General features: G+C 40.1%; 6 protein-coding genes across 8 annotated transcripts; all 6 read right to left on the reverse strand.

Moving 5' to 3' along the window:
- Positions 1–697: 697 nt before the first annotated feature.
- On the reverse strand, positions 698–2,160 carry LOC104821321 (GDP-mannose 4,6 dehydratase 2-like). Its single transcript, XM_010552153.2, has one exon. It carries the CDS (start codon positions 1,964–1,966, stop codon positions 848–850), a length of 1,119 nt encoding a protein of 372 aa, XP_010550455.1. The 5' UTR covers positions 1,967–2,160; the 3' UTR covers positions 698–847.
- A 378-nt stretch (positions 2,161–2,538) lies between these two features.
- Positions 2,539–4,125, reverse strand: LOC104821322 (60S ribosomal protein L8-3-like). The gene is made up of 2 exons (XM_010552155.2): positions 3,640–4,125; positions 2,539–3,054 (listed from the first exon to the last, which is right to left on the reverse strand). The coding sequence occupies exons 1-2, from the start codon at positions 4,077–4,079 to the stop codon at positions 2,718–2,720; spliced, it is 777 nt and encodes a 258-aa protein (XP_010550457.1). The 5' UTR covers positions 4,080–4,125; the 3' UTR covers positions 2,539–2,717.
- A 1,139-nt stretch (positions 4,126–5,264) lies between these two features.
- LOC104821323 (auxin-induced protein 15A) lies at positions 5,265–5,963 on the reverse strand. The gene is made up of 2 exons (XM_010552156.2): positions 5,570–5,963; positions 5,265–5,448 (listed from the first exon to the last, which is right to left on the reverse strand). Exons 1-2 carry the CDS (start codon positions 5,771–5,773, stop codon positions 5,341–5,343), a joined length of 312 nt encoding a protein of 103 aa, XP_010550458.1. The 5' UTR covers positions 5,774–5,963; the 3' UTR covers positions 5,265–5,340.
- A 1,122-nt stretch (positions 5,964–7,085) lies between these two features.
- Positions 7,086–9,024, reverse strand: LOC104821324. The gene is given in 3 exon segments (XM_010552157.1): positions 7,086–7,392; positions 7,693–8,531; positions 8,931–9,024. Coding segments are annotated over 2 exon segments (1,002 nt in total). The 5' UTR covers positions 8,523–8,531; positions 8,931–9,024; the 3' UTR covers positions 7,086–7,220.
- Positions 9,025–12,335: 3,311 nt separating this feature from the next.
- LOC104821325 (WD repeat-containing protein 82-B) lies at positions 12,336–14,955 on the reverse strand. Of its 2 annotated transcripts, none has more exons than XM_010552159.1 (11): positions 14,877–14,955; positions 14,692–14,783; positions 14,483–14,583; positions 14,289–14,389; positions 14,143–14,209; positions 13,957–14,056; positions 13,749–13,862; positions 13,090–13,227; positions 12,868–12,952; positions 12,730–12,779; positions 12,336–12,647 (listed from the first exon to the last, which is right to left on the reverse strand). In XM_010552159.1, exons 1-11 carry the CDS (start codon positions 14,881–14,883, stop codon positions 12,486–12,488), a joined length of 1,017 nt encoding a protein of 338 aa, XP_010550461.1. In that variant the 5' UTR covers positions 14,884–14,955; the 3' UTR covers positions 12,336–12,485. The 2 variants fall into 2 exon arrangements, with proteins under 2 accessions (XP_010550461.1, XP_010550460.1); XM_010552158.1 differs by having other exon boundaries at positions 12,847–12,952.
- Positions 14,956–17,157: 2,202 nt separating this feature from the next.
- Positions 17,158–17,958, reverse strand: LOC104821326 (WEB family protein At3g51220). 2 transcript variants are annotated; one of them, XM_010552161.1, is made up of 2 exons: positions 17,821–17,958; positions 17,158–17,719 (listed from the first exon to the last, which is right to left on the reverse strand). In XM_010552161.1, the coding sequence occupies exons 1-2, from the start codon at positions 17,932–17,934 to the stop codon at positions 17,276–17,278; spliced, it is 558 nt and encodes a 185-aa protein (XP_010550463.1). In that variant the 5' UTR covers positions 17,935–17,958; the 3' UTR covers positions 17,158–17,275. The 2 variants fall into 2 exon arrangements, with proteins under 2 accessions (XP_010550463.1, XP_010550462.1); XM_010552160.1 differs by having other exon boundaries at positions 17,158–17,722.
- Positions 17,959–18,956: the final 998 nt, after the last annotated feature.

Here is an 18,956-nt window from a genome sequence, read left to right on the forward strand (position 1 = left end):
ACTTTCGTACGACGTTCCACACAAGAACATTTAGTTTGGGACAACCCAAACCCAACGGAAGCACAAAAATAATGCTAAACTGTCAGAGGGTGTCTCATTTGTATCCACTTGGGGAAGAACTAACTACAAAACAAAGGGGGTTTTGTTTGTTCCACTTGGGGAAGATCCATATATATATATGATGTTATGCCATGTGCTTCCTTTGCCTTCGCCAAATGAATCACAGATCCATCTCTGCAGACGCAACGGCGTCTTTTTTTTAAAAAAATATTATTACTGTGTAGAATAATGTGTGGAGCACAAAATATCGATACATACTATATCGTTTTAGTTGGGCATTATATCAAAAATACCCTTAAAATGCTACTTCTACTTCAACACCTACCCTTGTGACCATGTGACCACCTACCCTTGTGACCATGTGACCAATGTGATGGAAATATAGTGTGGTCACATATTGATCTCATTGTTCATAACGTTAAATTTATGATGTTTTAATCAAATGATTAGTAAGATATACAAGGTATGAACATAATGAATTAGTGTGATCACCATAAATTTAACGTTATAATCGATAAAAATCAAAATGTGACCATACTATATTTCGGTCACATTGGTCACATGTGACCTGGGTAGGTCTTGAAGTAGAAGTAGCATTTTAAGGGTATTTTTGATAATGGCCCTTTTAGTTGTGTGAAAACAAAATGACTCTGTTCCGTGCATGCACAATCAAGTTGAACTAAATCGTAACTTACGGATAGGAGGCCGCACAAAAAAAAAAACAAGAAATTTAAAATTAAATCCAAATCATCAGATAATGATTAAAGTTGAAGGTAGGGGTGTCGGATCAAGGTTGCTGCTGAGGATCCATGTAACCAGCATCCACGAGCACCTTCTCCCTCTTGGCCAGCTCCAGATCTTCCTCCACCATCATCTTCACCAGCTGCTCGAACCCTACTCTCGGCTTCCACCCCAACTCCTCCTTCGCCTTCCCCGCGTCTCCTTTCAGGTTATCCACCTCCGCCGGCCTGAAGTATCTCTTGTCTATCTCCACATGGTCTTTCCATTTCAGCCCCACGTACCCAAACGCTACCTCCAGGAATTCCTCCACTGTGTGCGACTCCTCTGTCGCCACCACGTAATCGTCCGCCTTCTCCTGCTGCAGCATCAGCCACATTGCCTCCACGTAGTCCCCCGCGAATCCCCAGTCCCTCGATGCCTGGAGGTTTCCCAGGAATAGCTTCCGCTGCAATCCCACCTTGATCCGTCCCACCGCCCGAGTTATTTTCCGAGTCACGAAGTTCTCGCCCCGACGCGGTGACTCGTGGTTGAACAGAATACCGTTGCAGGCGAATAGACCGTAGGCTTCTCGGTAATTGACGGTATACCAGTGAGCCGCGCACTTGGACGCGGCGTAGGGAGATCTCGGATGAAACGGTGTGGTCTCGGACTGCGGAGGCGGAGTGGATCCGAACATCTCGGAGGATCCGGCCTGATAGTACTTGACGATCCGGCCAGTGGCGGAGATGTGAGATCTGACGGCCTCGAGGAGGCGCAGAGCTCCAGTAGCGACGACATCGCCCGTGTAGTCCGGGATCTCGAAGGAGACTGCGACGTGCGACTGAGCGGCCAGGTTGTAGACCTCATCGGGTTTGATGACGTCGAGCCACCGGCGGAGCGAGGAGGCGTCGGTGAGATCGCCGTAGTGGAGCTTCATGCGAGCCTTGTGGATGTTGTGAGGATCGACGTAGATGTGATTGATTCGCTGCGTGTTGAAGTTGGACGACCGGCGAATAAGGCCGTGGACCTCGTAGCCTTTGCCAAGCAGGAACTCCGTCAGGTACGATCCATCCTGACCGGTAATTCCGGTGATCAGAGCTATCTTCCTCGGCATTGCCGCGGCGATGGAATCTCCGTTGGGAGTGGTAACGGAGTCGGATCTGGATCCATCGTTCTCGGACGCCATTGATGTGACTGGGATCTGGATTGTTCAGATGGATCGTGTCGGTGTCGAAATTGGGGAGAGGAGAGAGAGAAAGTGTACGTTAGGAGATGTGAGGCCAACCAGTGACAAGGGAAGGGGACGTGTTCTGTCAGCTCCGACTGGGTTTATATAGGAATGGGCGCAGCATGAAGACGGAGGGTCAGTTTCGTCATTTACTAGGGTGAAAGGGAACGGGAATGCCGCCCGTAGCGTTTACATGAATTGGAAAAGATAAAAGAGACATAAATTAAGATGGGAAGAAAGAAATGGGTGAGAGGTGGCGGACACGTCAACCGGCACTGATAATAAATCATAATATTATAACCATGTACATAAATAAATATATAAAACTAGAACCCATTTATCGTTCACGTGGATTCACGGTTGGGCTTTAAAGCATTTATTGGACACGGAGCCCATCACCCATTTCATCATTAATGGGCTTATGGGTCGCTCACATATATTTATGGGCCTTTCAATTTTGGCAAAAGTATGGTTTTGATTTTAGGTTGGGACAACAAACGCTAAATAACTTTATAACAGAAAATCCAGTAAAACAATCAGACAACAAATATGCAAAACTCTTTCTCCATGCCATGGCACTTAAGTCCACAAAGTTCCAACATCAAAACTTGTTCTGAAGTAACAGACAAAAGCAAACGGTCCCAGAAGATTGTGAAACAATAATATAACCCAAGAAACAAAACCGAGAGGAAAGCTCTTACAATCAAGCCTAGTCGGCCTTGGCAGCAGTGGCGGCGGCTTGACCTCTGAGACGACCGGTTCTCCTCGCAGCAATGAGACCAACCTTTTGACCAGGAGGGGCATCACGTCTGACTGTGCTGGCGTGACCAATGTGCTGGTGGTTACCTCCTCCATGAGGATGTTCAACTGGGTTCATCGCCACACCACGGACCTTCGGCCAGCAGTTTCTCTTCACTCTGAACTTGTGGTAGGCATTTCCGGCCTTGAGGAGAGGCTTCTCCGTTCTTCCTCCACCGGCAACTTGGCCAACCATGGCTCTGCAACCACTCGGTACAATCTTCTTAGACCCAGATGGGAGCTTGATCCTGCCAGAGTAAAAGATCATTCAGTGTTATTGACCGAACTTTAGTCATAAATAATAAGACTTGCTAGCTTGTGGTAGCCATATACATGTATATATTGTAAGACAGACATTCGATTAATTGTACAAAAATCTCCAAATTCATGCGAACGACCCCAAATAAACTTGGGATTAAGGGCATGTTGATGTACAAAAATACCCAAAATATTATTTGGCAAATTCTTATGATCGTAATGTAATGCCTGGATTAGTCCTACAGATGGCGAAAACACCAACTGATTCCCTAACTACACCAACCTACAGGTGTTCTAAACTCAATCTGGATTGTTGGACATAAATGGCTCCCCAGATAGAATGGCATACAGCTTGGTGAAACACGATAGAGAAACAGAAACAAAGAAATCATACTCACAATGTTAAAACGCATAAAGTACAGATAGTTAAACTGAGAAAGAAATCATAAATGGATATGCAGTTCTAAGATCCGTTCCCATTTCACAGACTCGAACAAACTACCCGCACGGATCCAGAGCAACAAAACAGAAAGGTAAACGAACAAACAGCAAACCACAAGCGGTAAGAGTCACACCTGGTGGTATCGTTGTCAGGATTGTGGGCGATAACAATAGCGTAATCACCGGAAGCCCTAGCGAACACACCACGATCGCCGACATGATGCTCGACGTTGCAAACGACAGCTCCCTCAGGAATGGACCTGAGAGGAAGAACATTGCCGACAACGAGAGAGGCCCTCTTACCACAGTACACGAACTGACCGGTGTACATACCCTCGGCGGCGACGAAGAGTTCCTTCTGCTTCTTGTACCGGAAAGGATGTCGGAAAACGACCCGAGCGAGCGGAGCACCACGGCCTGGATCGTGGATGATCTCCGTCACGACACCCTTGAGATAACCATTGCGCTCGCCGAAGTCGAGGCTCCGGAACTTCGCAGGACCTTTGCGGTGGTGCGTGTGGGACTTGAAGACCGAACCAGCACCCTTACGCTGAGCACGGATTACACGACCCATCGCCGACGCCGGTTTCTGCTACCCCCGAGTTGGTCAGATATCGTGGCGAAAATGAAGATGGCTGCATATATATGTGTGCGCTCAGAAACCCTATTTCGCTGCAGGGAACCCTTATTTTTTAAGTGGGCTGGGCCGAGCATAAAATTTAAATGTAATGGTTGGCCCAATAATATCAGGGCCCATTTAATACTCAGCATTTTTAGGCCCATTTGTAACAATATGAGACATACTTGAAATTTAAAATTAACACTAGGGGGTTTTAGTAGATATAATTAAATAATTGTCATTTTATTAGTTGAATGTTAATGATAATTTAAGTATTTGGATTTCTGTGCTATTTATTTAGTTATGTTGTTTTGACTTTATTTAAAGAAAAGAGATGAGAGAGAGAGCTGACTTTCTTGGCTAATTTGATATTAATTTGAGATGAGAGAACAAACCTCAAAATAAAGAGAAAAAAAAATTTGAAAATTAAACGGTGGGTGCAATTCATAGCACATTTGTTTCTTCTGTTTAAATAAAACCTAACCCTATCCCACAACTCCCCGCTCAAACCCTACTTTTATAATATTTCCAAGGCGGGCCTATATGTATATATGTTGTCAATAATATCTTGTGTTGATTAGTGAGTATAATATATATATATATATATAAATTATCATTATTATTGTTACGTTGCTGTCCAAAATCCATGTATAGTATATGTTTTGAATGTGCGTTTTACGTGGTTTTTGTTGTGACGTGTGTGTATATATGTTGAATGTACGTATTAAAATTTAATTGACTTGACTGTGTAAATTACATGTCGTGGCATATGTGGAAGGTCTGGTGATGGTTAATCAAAATGGGTTTCTTATCAGATAATTCATTATCAATTGATGGTAGTCACCAGCGAGAATATACGCCATCATTCATTCATGTATATACGATCGTAATCAACTCATCATCGTTTGATGCGTATATGCGCGTGCATGCATGCATGGCTAATGGTATCCGGAGTTCGAAATGGGAAAACATCAACCATTTAATTCCAAGTAGTTACATTAAAAAGGAACAGTATATATATGTACACGATAATCGATCAATCTCCCGAATTTAAGAACATATATATATATATATATATATATACATGCGGTTATATATTTTGTCGACCAAACCGGGAACACAATAACTTCATTGCGCATTTGGTTCCGTCGTTTGTCACCCAACCAAAAAAAAAGCCCTAGAGAAGCGAAGAAATGGGGTCTAAAGGAGAATAATTTCATCTGATGGAAGCCACCAGAGAGTGAAACACATCTTCGTCACAAGGGATGGTGAGGCCAGTTTCTTGGCAGAACCCGAACTCTTCCTCAGCTTGTTGAAGTAACATCTAGAAACAATATCCATGCATGCACATGTTATATTCATATACATAGGTAATATACCATCTTTATTAATAATATATAGCTATATGCTTTTCATCTGTGTATAGATGTGGTAGAAGTACGTACCAGGAACATGGGATGGGTGAGCCAGGAGATGGGGACGACGTGTCGGCTTCTGGAGACTCCGACATAGACGACGAAGTGACCCTTCGGGACATCGTCGTGACAGCCATCGGTCTTCTTGCCGAAACTCGAGCACCTCTTCAGAATCTGCTTCAGCCCTCCTCCTGCCTGATTCGACGCCGCCTTGTTCGCCTTCTTTATCCCCATTTTCCTTTTTCTCTTTTGATTCAGCTGATCTTGCTGCTTGTGTGTGCGTGTGTGTGTGTGGTTTTCTAGAGTTGTAGATATGGCGCATCTACACACACACACCCGCGTGTATGTGTATATATATACATAGAGAGAAAGAGAGCCACAAACAACTAGTGTCGACTGTAGATAAATATAATTGAAAACCCAAGATTATCTAGACTAATTAGTTGCAAACCAATGGTGCGTCATTCGCATAAGGAGGTGTCGGCTATATATGCAATCATGCATATATGTCGTAAATATAATTATTAATTAAGTACACAAGTAGAGGGTAAGGGGCAAAGACATGTGGGGATGTGGGGGTGGGGGGATGAAGAAGAGAGGCAGAGGGTCCAAAGGGGAGAGGGGTTGTGCCCTACAAATGCATCCCTTTCCCAATGACACATTTTCATTTCATGCCTCCTCTCTCTCTCTCTCTCTCTCTCTCTCTCTCTCTCTCATGCTTTTCCGCCAATCCCTCTCACGTTTTCTCCTCGTTGTAATTTATGAACTCCACGACAATTCGCTGCACAATGGATGCTTTATCCATACAAAACCGCCTAATGCTCCAAAGGCATACATATACAATACACTTGTCTCTACATACATACATACATACGTGTAACGACACACGTTAGTACTCTTGCTTGTTTATCGTTTGTATATATATACATGTAGCTCTTAATTAATTTGCTGGTTTAACAAATTTAATTCAACAGGATGCTCGATACATTTTACAAAAGAGTGTGTGTGTGTGTGTATATATATATTGCAAAATGCCTAATCCTTTTGAAACTTTACTTGTGCCGACATAGAAGCAAGGCAATGCGTGAGGCGACAAATACTTGTCGTTTAAACAAAAAGCATGCGTAAAATATGTACAATCAATGTGCATTATGTATATGATTAACTTGGGGTTAATCTTCTGATTAATACACCTCAAAGACTAATCATTCGTACGATGGATGTCTCGACATTATTGGACTGACCATGTGGTGCCTGCCGCCTTCGAGACTAACCTCCATATAATAATTAAATCCGATAAAATTGGTAACAAGGCAGACATATATAAGCCTTGCATGTTCCATATAAAATACAATATATAATAATAATACCAGCATGACTTGCTATTTGCCGCAGCCTGATCTATTTAGATGTACGTTCTATGGTCACATAATTTGTATATGTGATATTCGAATACACACATATATAGATACGTACGCGTACGTATGCAAAGTGGTTTTAATTTTAAAAACTTTGTATTATAACTATCTATTATTTTTTTTGGCGATTGATAAAAAAATGTGTATTCATGAAAACCAAATATCGAGTGAACAGCGTTTTTGGAATGGCTTTCGGTGACAACACATCTTCAAGAAACATAATTGAACAGGAATTCCACACCTCCAGCTTCATATTCCATCCATTATTGTCTAGAGCTTAGAGCCATCATTTTGCACTGCTCGTTCATGGCCTGAAGCTGTGCCTCTTTCTTGTCGACCAGAGCCGACAGTCTATCGTTCTCCTCCATTAGCTTCTGGACCTCTGCTTCTTTCTGCATTTTCTCGCCTTCCAGCTGCGTCGTCTTGGCAACTAGCCTGCCTTACCAGCATTGTGTTATCCATCAAAGATCACAAAAACAGTCATGACCTCCTAATCTACGAAGAAACGTGCATGAATTCAAACGCCTAGAACTAGAGTAATCTCTGGTGAGAAACCCAAAAAAAGGACTGAAGCCCAGAAAAGGCATGCCATGAATGTAGAATCGGGTGACAGCAAGGTTAAATCTTTTTCTTGTAAAGCTTTTAGAGCTTTCTGCATTTACTGTCAGCGGCTCAAGGAAGGGTTTATGAAATAAAATGCTTTCAGCAAGAATATAATGGATGCAGGGCACTCACCGTTCAAAAAGCCTCTCGATTGTTTGGAACTGCTTCTCTGATGAGATGAGCGTTTCTCTCACGCTGATGAGACTTTTGACGTAGGATTTAAGCGACTCAAAGTCTTGCTTGACTCGACGGAGCTCCACCTCATTTTCCGAGGCTCTTTGCTTCTGTCTAGACGTCTCTTCGACCAGATCCTCAACCCTCTACCGCATTTCGTTGAGAATGCCGTTGGTTCCGAGGGCAAATCGCTCCATCTCCTCTAACTTCAGTGACATGCTCTCTATCTGGATGGCCTTCCTCTGTATTTCTTCTTGACTTAACATTACCTTCTCCTTTTCCATCGCAGTTTCTGATTCCGCATTCATGGCTCGTCTAGCCAGAGACTCCATTACGTCGGTGACCGTCTGTACATACTTGAGCATCTCATTGACATAAGCCCCGTCATGTAACTCATTTATCAAACTATGTTGCTTACCAATCTCCACCCATTTTGCATCACCGGGATCACTCAACACCGACATATCTATGCTCTTAGACAATCCAGACAGAGGGGCATATTTTCTACCAAATAAGCTACCATCCTCATGGTGCTGTGTGTCAAATGATAGATGGGACAAGTCTCCAGCCGCCATAGTTGTAGCCGTAGATTTCAGGTAGGTCAACAGCGTAGTAGTTGTTCTCATTCGTCTCCAGAGGATCTCCATCTCCATTTCCCAATCTTCCTTGGAAACCCGAACAGATTCCTCAACACCTTCCACTTTGGACCTCCTCTTTTCTATTCCCTCCATCCACGTCTTGTGGTTTGATTTTAAAGCTGACGTAGAAACACCTTCTTTGGCATCCATATTCTTAACCTACATTGCCGGTAAGCTCAACACTTTAAGAACTCTACAGCCACGACATGAAAACATTATAATTAGGGCTAAAAACCCAAATCGGATCGGTAAACGAAAAAGAGAAACAACTAATTTCGCATGCCCAGAAGATTGCAGCAGCAGAAAACGCTTGAAGAACCGATGACAAAAATAATTCGAAGATAAACCCCAAAACTAACCGATCGAGTACACGAAGAAGTTCAACGCTCACTTCAATCGAACTCTAATCGGATAATAAAAGCAAAAAAAAAAAAAAATCATTCCGGACGAAATTCAAGATGACAATAAGCAACCATTACGGCAAGACGAAGCAGTATACGAAGCTGCAAAAGAGTTACAAAAACTCCAGACATCAAAAGAAAAATTGCAAGTTGGCACCGGAGAGGTCGGCAGATCGACCGTTTTGACTTTTGAGGAACTCCGGTAAGGAAAGCGGGTTTGTTCGTCTTGGCCGAAACACGCGTCCGCTCATAAGAACATCAACATTCAACGGTTGTGCCCATTATTTTACACCAATTAACGCCGGCTATAATGGGCTATGTGAATGGCCCAATTGACCTATTTTGGGCCTTATTTGGGCCACCTATTGTGCTCTAGGTTCCGATTGCTAGGCTTATATTGTAATCTGGGCCTATATGATCCTTACCCTTTGGATATTCGAATCTGGTGATTTCCCTTCGCCACGTGGCATGAAAATGACTCGCCTAGTGCCTATGGGCTTCCATTGGACAGTGACACTGCGTACGCCACAGGCAATCTCGTATTTTCTTCGTTTGTTATTATTTATTTTAGAAGAACGTATTCCACAGGTAACCCCCCATCATTATGCAATATAACGAAGTGATAATATTAGTTTTGCTCCAACGCAAATATATTTTTTTTATGTGAATATATTAATATCTTGATATTTTTTATGTCGTGTTTTCAATTCATATACGCATGCATATATAGAGTATATGCACTTCGAAAGAATATATTTAAATCATTGCCCATGCGTACTATATTTTTATAAGTTAATAATACGAATGCCTACTTGCCTAACAATCATAGATCGTTCCCGTATAGCGATCCCTAGACGAGGGTGAAGCCCACGTTATACGTCTACTGCTCAAAATATACACAAGGTACATTACCAAAAAAAAATATATACACAAGGTATTGAATATTATTCTTCTTCCTTCAACACACTCTATATATATATATATATATATATTGAAACATCTTTCACATATATTGCAGAAATTACACGTACAATTATGACAATTTTAAACATATTATGTCGATGTTTTTGTCTTCACTTGAAATATCGACGTACATTGTAGGTTATATACATCTTGTTCTCCTGTTAAATTATCACGCATTATGCATTGCGCTTTTGCGCTTTTTCTTTTCTTTTCTTTTCTCCGACCTAACTGCTATATACACCACAATTTTTTTCGCTACCGACCTCATTCTCGTGCAATCCAACTCACGTATACACGCCGCACTTTGTGCTACATCAGCCTCTGAGACTACAACTTTCAAACTCTTCAAACATTTTCAAGCATGCAATACCGACTCAAATTCGAACCACAACACCACATGAAAGATGTTTAGTTTAATACGATCACTATTTCAATTTTCAGTTTTTATATAATAAGATTGAATTCATCATAGTTGATTTATCTTGAGAGGGCATATAGGAAGATATTATTCCTAGAAGATTATCATTAATATTGTTATGATTTACCCTAGATATTATACCTAGAATATTTTATTGTATTTTGCTATATATTAGGGTGTAATCTTTCAATTATCAATAATAGAAAAACATTTCCCTATTATTATATTATGTTAATGAAAAGATACTATTGTTTATAATAAATTATTAAAGCATTCAAAAAAATTATTAAAGCATTCGAAATGTATACAAATATTATTGAATGATTATAGGAATATTACTATAAATTCACAAAAGGACATGTTTTATAATTAATATCTTTTAGTATCATAATTACCGATCTTTGAATTTTATTAGGAGGAAAAAGACCTACTAGTTTGTTTGTGATCGGCAATCTAGTGTACAGCAACTATTGCTATAGACTATAGTTGAGAGGAATGTAAAACTATTTGTGATTAATAAAACATAATGTGATCCATTTTAATATGATTGATATAAATGGATAATGAACTTGTTGCAACTAAAACAGATTTACCAATACTCATTAATGTACTATTTGGTTAAAATTGATTAAAATATTATTTACGCATTGACCAACAAAACAACTAATACTAAATTTTACAATCAAATGAATTAAAATTAGCTTTGATACCTTAGAATTGACGAAAATAAAATAAAATAAATCTAAAATATTGTAGAGAATCACAAAGCAACTTTCTCCACCATACATATATATCTAAGAAAAATACCGTAAAGATAGAAAAAGATAAATCATCTCATTCTGATATATCTAGATCTTTTTCTTTTTTGGATAATCGAATGTCTTAAACCAAGAGCTAAACTAAACTAGAGGACGAAAGTCAGCCATGTGATTTGGAATATACGTTCTCTTCCCAAATTTGAGGTTCGAACTCGGGACGAGATAGACGAATATATTTGGATCTTATGAGTAGCCTATTTATCAATATCCAATACCCGCTTCTGTTCAGATTAATATCAATATTCAAACTTCTTCAATCTCTTCTGAGCATTCCTCCCTCCCGTATTTTTCTCCTATGCCCACCGGTTTTTTATTCTTCTTCTTCTCCTTCGTCTTCTTCTATTTCGTTTTCTTCTTCTTCTTCTTCTTTATCTTCTATGCGTTTTTCTTCTTCTTCCTTCAATAAGCATATATATACAGGCAACTCTTCCCATTATCAAGATTTGTCTACAAGGAGACATGTAGGTTTTGTATGTAAAGATATACGTAATCCCGTGAAATAAACTACCCAAAACATTGCATTGCGTTTATATACGATATACCTACAAATTGTACGTTTTGTTTTCTAGTTGAAACTCGTCTAATATATCAGAATGGAGCTCCATTTGTTCGTGATCCACTTATCTTGAGCAAGTAAACCGCCTCCTTTATCATATTATTAGTTGTTATCTTTTCTTTTTGCCAATCTTTTAACGGGTCTACAAGTTTGATCTATAAAGAAAATTATGGATTTGCCAATAAAAATATCGACTCATGCCTTTTATATTGTTTTTTTAGTTCCGAATATCAAATAATTTTTTTTCCCATTTCATCGATCTAATTTACATGATTAAACATGGAGGTTGGGTTCCACACTAAGGGGGGAAATCGACATGTGTACCCCTTCGTAAACTAAGATTTTAAACCATGGGTATGACTTATGAGAGCCAGACCAGAATACGCGCATACGTGGCACATATTTGAATAGTTAATGCATGAGCCATACATATATATATACATGTGTGCTTGATACGATAGTGGGAAGAGCCATTTGCTATATACTAATATACATATATATATATATCTCTCTGTTGAACGATAGGGCTTATATTATATAATGGGCCGTCGTTCAAAGCTATCAGGTAAATTCTTACCCGAGGGCCCGATAACGCATAGTGTAACCAGCCCTATATCACAGAAAAAACTATACAAAGAAAACGACACCTTAGAAGAATTAGGGTGGTTAGATATTTTAAAATTTGTACTAAATTAATACCGTATATTATTTAGTTCGGTTTGAATACATTTCGGTCTCGATTTTTGTTAAAAAAATAATTTTTTTTTAAAATTCGATTTTTCGAGAATTTTATAAAATTCGATTCGATTGAGAAATTCAAAAAACATATCGTTCGAGAATTTTGAATGGTACAATTCGTAAAAAATACCGAGATTTTTGATTTGATACGGTACGGTTCCTCATAACCGAACCGAAATGTCCACCCCTAGAAAGAATAACGGTAGAAATCTACTCGTCTTACTGAAGATTCTGTTTCCTAATGGCATAAGCAGGCAATTTAGACAAGTCCGGGATGACAAAGGCAAGTTCTAAAGATCCGGTGACAAACATCGGACTTCCAGGGGCCCATTTTATTACCGGCGGTTCACTGCTATGAGCCATCCAACTCCAAGTATGTACCTGCACCCAGCAATGGAAAGAATCCATCATCAGAGAGAGACATGGGCATTGTGATCATAGACAAGTCTGTTGCTTTTCGTACCTGTTTTCCACTCCGTACATTCCATGCATGGATGCTACCGTCGCCCGAGCCTAAAGAGGAAACGAGATAACGGTGGTTAGACACCGATCAAGTTTACACAAGTGAGATGTTTCCTACCTCGCAATTGATGAAGGGTACCTGAAACGACAAACATCCCTTCAGGGCTGAAGGTTGCATCCAATGTGGATTCTCCAGAAACTGGTTTTACATTATACGTCGATAGCTGGCGATACATAATTGACCCCAAACTTGTCAGAGAAATTAACATGTCCACATGCTTATGAGAAAGAAATTGGAAAACTCAGCAATGAGATTTTTTTTTGAAAGATAAAAAAAAAGTATGGAATGCTGAAGGCTTACAAGTGTGCCACGGAACGAGTCGAGTACATGCACATGCCCATCCATGGTTGTGAGAAGTATGAGCCTTCCGTCGTTGCTGAATTTCACAACGTTTGCATCAGATATATCACCTCCAACAGAGAACGTTTCGAAGGGACCCTACACGAGTTTCTCTCACGCTGATGAGACTTTTGACGTAGGATTTAAGCGACTCAAAGTCTTGCTTGACTCGACGGAGCTCCACCTCATTTTCCGAGGCTCTTTGCTTCTGTCTAGACGTCTCTTCGACCAGATCCTCAACCCTCTACCGCATTTCGTTGAGAATGCCGTTGGTTCCGAGGGCAAATCGCTCCATCTCCTCTAACTTCAGTGACATGCTCTCTATCTGGATGGCCTTCCTCTGTATTTCTTCTTGACTTAACATTACCTTCTCCTTTTCCATCGCAGTTTCTGATTCCGCATTCATGGCTCGTCTAGCCAGAGACTCCATTACGTCGGTGACCGTCTGTACATACTTGAGCATCTCATTGACATAAGCCCCGTCATGTAACTCATTTATCAAACTCCTACACGAGTTAAGTGTCCAAAAAATTGTTCAACACAACAACAAGAACAAGTGAAGGCAGTGGTTCAAACCACATTCAGAATGAACTGCAACATTCTTTCGTGAAAAGACAAACCTTTTCATACATGCGGGCGTCAAACATTCTTACGTAACCACCAAAGGCAACTGCAAAGACTAAACCTTGATCATCATACGCTGCGGCAGGTCTTCCTTGCACCCGTAAGAGACCCTGAGGTAAAAAACCCGTAAATAAGAAATATATATATAGTAGCAAGGAAACAGCAGCAACATAAACAAATATCTATTGGCCAAAGCAAACCTACCTGACATTTCTCCACCCTTTGATCCCAAAGCAGAACAGTTCGGTCTAGTGAACCAGATATAAAGCTTTCTCCATGAGAACACAAGCTAAGGGAAACAACCCTGAGTTTGATATGAACGGATAATACAGTCACTTGGGTTTCAAGGAAGATATGATAACTTGATTTATCAGCATCAGCATTGCGAACCTGTCGTGATGACCCTTAAAGTACCGCAAGTACTTGTTGTCATGCAAGGAGAGAAGCCGCAAAGATTCTAACGAGAAAGAAAACACTATAAGATAAATTGCATCAGAGGGATGAGGTGAAACGCAATTTGGCAAACGAAGGCATACCATCCCAGCCGTTTCTTGAAGAGTAGATAACAGTTGTAGGATGCGAAGTGAAGCAAACAAGATCGACACCATATTTTTTGCTGTTGATTGTTTTCAGACATCTGAGCAGAAAGGCAAGACAACAACAAAGTTAAAACGAGTACCGGGTTCAAACATAACACTTGAGCCGACAGGAAGTGCAGAATTTAACTTACGTCGCGTTCGCAACATCGTAAAGGCGAATCGAATCATCGTCACTAGCGGTTACCATGTAACTCGATGGCTTGTGGAAATCGATCGAACTGATCCTACAATTCTGCGAACATTAACTATAAAATTGAGCACCAATTAACGGAAATTCATAAATGAACTCGTTCCAGACAGGATTTTTTGGGTTTTGGGAAGAGAGAAATGGGGTAGATACATAGTCTCTGAAAACCGCCCCGGGCTCCATGCTTTGTAGGATTTCTTCGGTGAGTTCCAAGGAAACTCTGTCTTCTCTCTCCGATTGCGTCCCTGTGAGAATGACGACGAGGAAAACAGAAGAAAAATCAATTTAACCTAACAAAAATGGATCGACGTGCGAGCAGCCGACGTAATTTTACTCACCCACCATCTTCACCGACGTAGAGATCGGTCGCCGGAGACCGACGGGAGGAAATGACTATAGGAGCCCTAAAGGAATGTGTAGGGGATATATCATTTGGGCCGACCTTTGTATTGTAGGCCCAGATACAAAAGCTGCTCCTGCATAACCCTCTGATTCTCTTGGCGGATCTCATGATTATGATTTATGGATTTATGATGAGTAGCTGGATCCTTGACTGTTGAGTTGGGTTTGACCAAATTGAAGGTTGAATTTGGGATGTTTTTAATTGTTAAGTCCAAGTGCATCACTAATGATTTGAGTTTCTGTAAACATGTTCGAAATTATTTTTGATTTTTTACCTTATCATTTATCTATTTATCTATTATTCCTCTTCTTACGATAACAATATTATTTAATCTTGATATTCAATATAATTTGGTACACTAAACTTGGCGTATTGAAGTTCGGAAATTTTCGAATTTTAAAAAAATGTACAAGGTTTGTTATTTTTCTTACAACTGTCAATTTCTTAAATGCAAAAGATTTATTAGCAAACAAAAATTACATGATCTTCTACAACATCAACAAATCTTATTTTCATATATTATAAATTGATTCTTTTTTTTTTAAAAAAAAAGAGAAGGTGCACATTACCATAGTCGTGTAAACTAAGACAATCTACAAGCCAACACATAGTAATGAGTAAAAATCTCATCTTGGGATTTACACCACCTACTGAACCGGAGTCAGCCAACCCGGTTAAGCTAACATGACTGGTATCACCACCTCATTACCACCGCCGGCGGTGGAGCTGCGGCCGCTCTCCTCCGTCACCGCCTTCTTCTTCTTTATAAACTCGATACAATCCGCCACCGCTTCACTGTGGTAAGGATCCGCCGGATAGTAGTGTCTCGGCCGCCTGACGTTCGCCGGAGAATGTTTGTTTCGGCGGTGGGAGACGGCGGATACCATTATGAGGCGGAGAACGGCGTTGCGGAAGCGGTCGAGGAGCGTCATAGGGGCGAAATTAGGGTTCCGGGCGGTGGCTAAGCCGTCGGGTTTTAGGCGGGGGACGCAGAAACCGCCGCCGGAGTTCGTGACCTTCATGTTTGCGATGCTTTCTGGTCTCCTCTTGGGTTATACCATGTGGGTTAAATGTATACATGAGAATCTTATAATGAATGGGCAGCGCATTTTTATAAACGTTCGCCGTTTATACTTTTATTTTGGTATATTTAATTTAATTTGTGTGACAACTCAACTATAGTCTATTCTCCAATCCAAATTATTAAAAAAGGAATTGTTTTTTTTTTTTGTGATAGGTATTTTTATTTTAAAAAAAACGAATTGTTCGGTGAGATTATAATATTGAGTTATTTGTTCTTGAACTATATTAAAGTTTTATTTTTGTGGAATGCATATATTCGTCATAAACCAAAATTAATTTATTTTTCATCCATACGTAACTAGTTGACTTTATCTCCTATTGGAACCAAATCGAGAACCAATTATATATTTCATCTATATACATATATACAAGTATACGTATACACAGAGACATGTATATTATATATATGCATGAACCGGACAAAAAGAAGGCATAATAAACGCAAGCGCATATATGAATATATATGTAGGAGTAGGACGGGTTTACAAGATAGGGCCAGGGTTGACGTGGTCTGGGGGGCGTGGCTTATAATAAAGACAGTAATGGGTGGCTTAAAGCATAGTTGAAGTCTTTGTCTTGACTGACGGTTTTCACATGGTTACATGTGCACCTTCGATATATACACCTCCATCCAAAATTATATGCACCTGCCTATATTTGTTTATCGATATTTTTTTTTATATCATTATGTTGATTAATATTGAGCCGACTTACCGGCCATTACAATTTCAAAAATGTAATAAAATCTTTATCCGTATCGCTAGCATCACCCGAGAGAGAGAGACGTCTGATGGTCCACTATATTGAAAATTCAACTTATTTGAAAACGTTTTTGTTTTTAAAATTGTAGTATCGTGATTGATTTAGTGAAAACCCATTTCGTAAAAATTAGTAATTTATAGAACCAGCTCGCCATGTAATGTTAACCCATGATTTTTTTATAATCCGATAATTAACGAATCTTTGGTCTAATTATATTTATCACATAATGAGAGAAATCCATGTGAATGTTCTTCCAAAACAGAGACTCGAATCTCGATTGAAAAAGAGTTTTGTTTTATTTTTTATCAGTTGAATCATTCAATTTTGGTTTATTGATGGATGCACAAAACTAAGAAAAGAAATCAGTCGTATAGACATTTGAAAAAACGTATATATCTCAAACGTTACAAGTATCAAAGTTCGTATTTATTTCGTCACATGTGAATTTGCATGGATGTTATACTTCAAAATAGAATTAGTATATATGTGTTAATTATTGGGCCTGTTCTTGGCGAAGAGCCACCCTGCGAGAGGAACGAGTGGTTTCATCTTCTTCGTATTCTTCTTGACAATGAGCTGATTCTTATTATGTGTCTCTTCCACGATGACCTTCGTCAACAGCGGCGGGTTTGCGAACTTTACCGATCGCCTCCTCTCGATATCGCGTTTTCCGATATCTTCTTCTTGGATCAGAGGGTTCGTCTCGGTTATATCCCTCGACGTCATGGTCTCGGTGCATTGGCGAGACTCTCTTCTGGGTTTGGCTTCGACGAGGGCATTGAGATCTGTCTTGGTAGTCTCGAGCTCTTCGGTTAGGGTTTTAGTAAGCTGCGAAAGAGCTTTGTTCTCTTCCAAGGCCTTCCTCAGGTTTTCCTTTGTTTCTTGGAGCTCGGCTTCTAAGGTTTCCACTCGTGTTTTGCCGCTCTCTCCGCCCTGCTTCAAAAAAAAAACGTTTCATATAATTCCCATGTATAACAATTTACAATTTCCATGTGATTTTGTTCGAAATTAATTAATTATAATATATATAAAACCTCAAGAGGCTTGGTGGAGGAGATGTCCCCGAAGAGGAGTTTGTCGCCGAAGAGGGAGACGGCCTCTTTGACGGACCGAAAAGGGGCGCCGGTGTCGATCTCCGCTCGCACCATCTTTTCCTGCCTCTCTTCACTTTCTCCTCGTCGTCCTCCGTTGGTTCCATTTTATACGTTGGGTAGTCGCACACCCTTTTCAAAAGACAAGCCCCCACATGTACGTTGGTTAGTTCTTACTAACAGGGTGGTGACAACAAACGTTTCATGAGTAGTGTATAATAATCAAGATATATAAAAAAAAAATCAACTTACACACACACACATATATATATATATATAATAAATAAATATTGCTTTCACTTTAGTAGAAAGAAATGGTTAGACGAGTGTGGGGGTTGGTTAGACCATCGTGCCGTTTAAATGAGATGCGTTCGGTTGGCTACTTGAATTGACAATACATATCAGTTAGCTACCGAATTCCCGTACCATCCGTGGTGTCTCTGGGCAACCTTTGTCCGACCAGAAGCTTCGTCGTGGCCCATTATAGCGAGTTTTTATATGGGCCTAGATGGAAAGACCGAAAACTCATATTGGTTACATGATAATTAAAAGGCCCACATAGATCAGATTGGCCCAATTGGTAATCTCTGGGCCCTATGACCAAATTACCCTTCCCCCACAAATTACCGTTTTATACATTGCATGTGGAGGTGGTTGCGGCGATGACGAGAGGAACAGCAGCACGTGTATTGCTCGTCGACCGCATCTCCATTTTGAGCGTTAGTTGTTGTTCTCTGCCACGACGCCTCCTTCTATCCGTTTATTAATTTATTGTATTAAATTATTAACAATGGCAAATATGCAATGTTAAAAGGTAATGAACATACGTATACTTTGGAACCTATCAATAAAAAAAGTTTATTTTAAATTTGTTTTATGTTTTTTTTTGCTATAAATAAACCCTCTAAAAACGGTTCATATTTACCAAAAAAAATACATTTTAAAAATTAATTAATGGAATTAGGCTATAACCTTACTTGCCATTCGTGAGAGAGATTCTAGAAACAATGGGGAGAGCGGTGGTAGGTAGCGAATTGTCCCCTCTCTCTTCGGACTTCACGAGCTTCGCGAGGAATGCC

This window comes from Tarenaya hassleriana, unplaced genomic scaffold (assembly GCF_000463585.1).
Source record: "Tarenaya hassleriana unplaced genomic scaffold, ASM46358v1 Cleome33, whole genome shotgun sequence".
Taxonomy (NCBI): Eukaryota; Viridiplantae; Streptophyta; class Magnoliopsida; order Brassicales; family Cleomaceae; genus Tarenaya; species Tarenaya hassleriana.

What these genes read in the sequence shown, in the direction of transcription:
- LOC104821323 (XM_010552156.2), bottom strand. Translation starts at nt 5,773, where the DNA reads ATGGGGATAAAGAAGGCGAACAAGGCGGCGTCGAATCAGGCAGGAGGA. An exon ending in TCACCCATCCCATGTTCCTG is followed by an intron (nt 5,449 to 5,569) that starts GTACGTACTTCT and finishes TATTGTTTCTAG; the next exon opens with ATGTTACTTCAACAAGCTGA.
- LOC104821326 (XM_010552160.1), bottom strand. Translation starts at nt 17,934, where the DNA reads ATGGTGCGAGCGGAGATCGACACCGGCGCCCCTTTTCGGTCCGTCAAA. An exon ending in CCTCCACCAAGCCTCTTGAG is followed by an intron (nt 17,723 to 17,820) that starts GTTTTATATATA and finishes TTTTTTTTGAAG; the next exon opens with CAGGGCGGAGAGAGCGGCAA.
- LOC104821325 (XM_010552158.1), bottom strand. An exon ending in TACGATGTTGCGAACGCGAC is followed by an intron (nt 14,390 to 14,482) that starts GTAAGTTAAATT and finishes CTTTCTGCTCAG; the next exon opens with ATGTCTGAAAACAATCAACA. An exon ending in ACGCCCGCATGTATGAAAAG is followed by an intron (nt 13,228 to 13,748) that starts GTTTGTCTTTTC and finishes AAACTCGTGTAG; the next exon opens with GGTCCCTTCGAAACGTTCTC.
- LOC104821321 (XM_010552153.2), bottom strand. Translation starts at nt 1,966, where the DNA reads ATGGCGTCCGAGAACGATGGATCCAGATCCGACTCCGTTACCACTCCC.
- LOC104821322 (XM_010552155.2), bottom strand. Translation starts at nt 4,079, where the DNA reads ATGGGTCGTGTAATCCGTGCTCAGCGTAAGGGTGCTGGTTCGGTCTTC. An exon ending in CCTGACAACGATACCACCAG is followed by an intron (nt 3,055 to 3,639) that starts GTGTGACTCTTA and finishes TTACTCTGGCAG; the next exon opens with GATCAAGCTCCCATCTGGGT.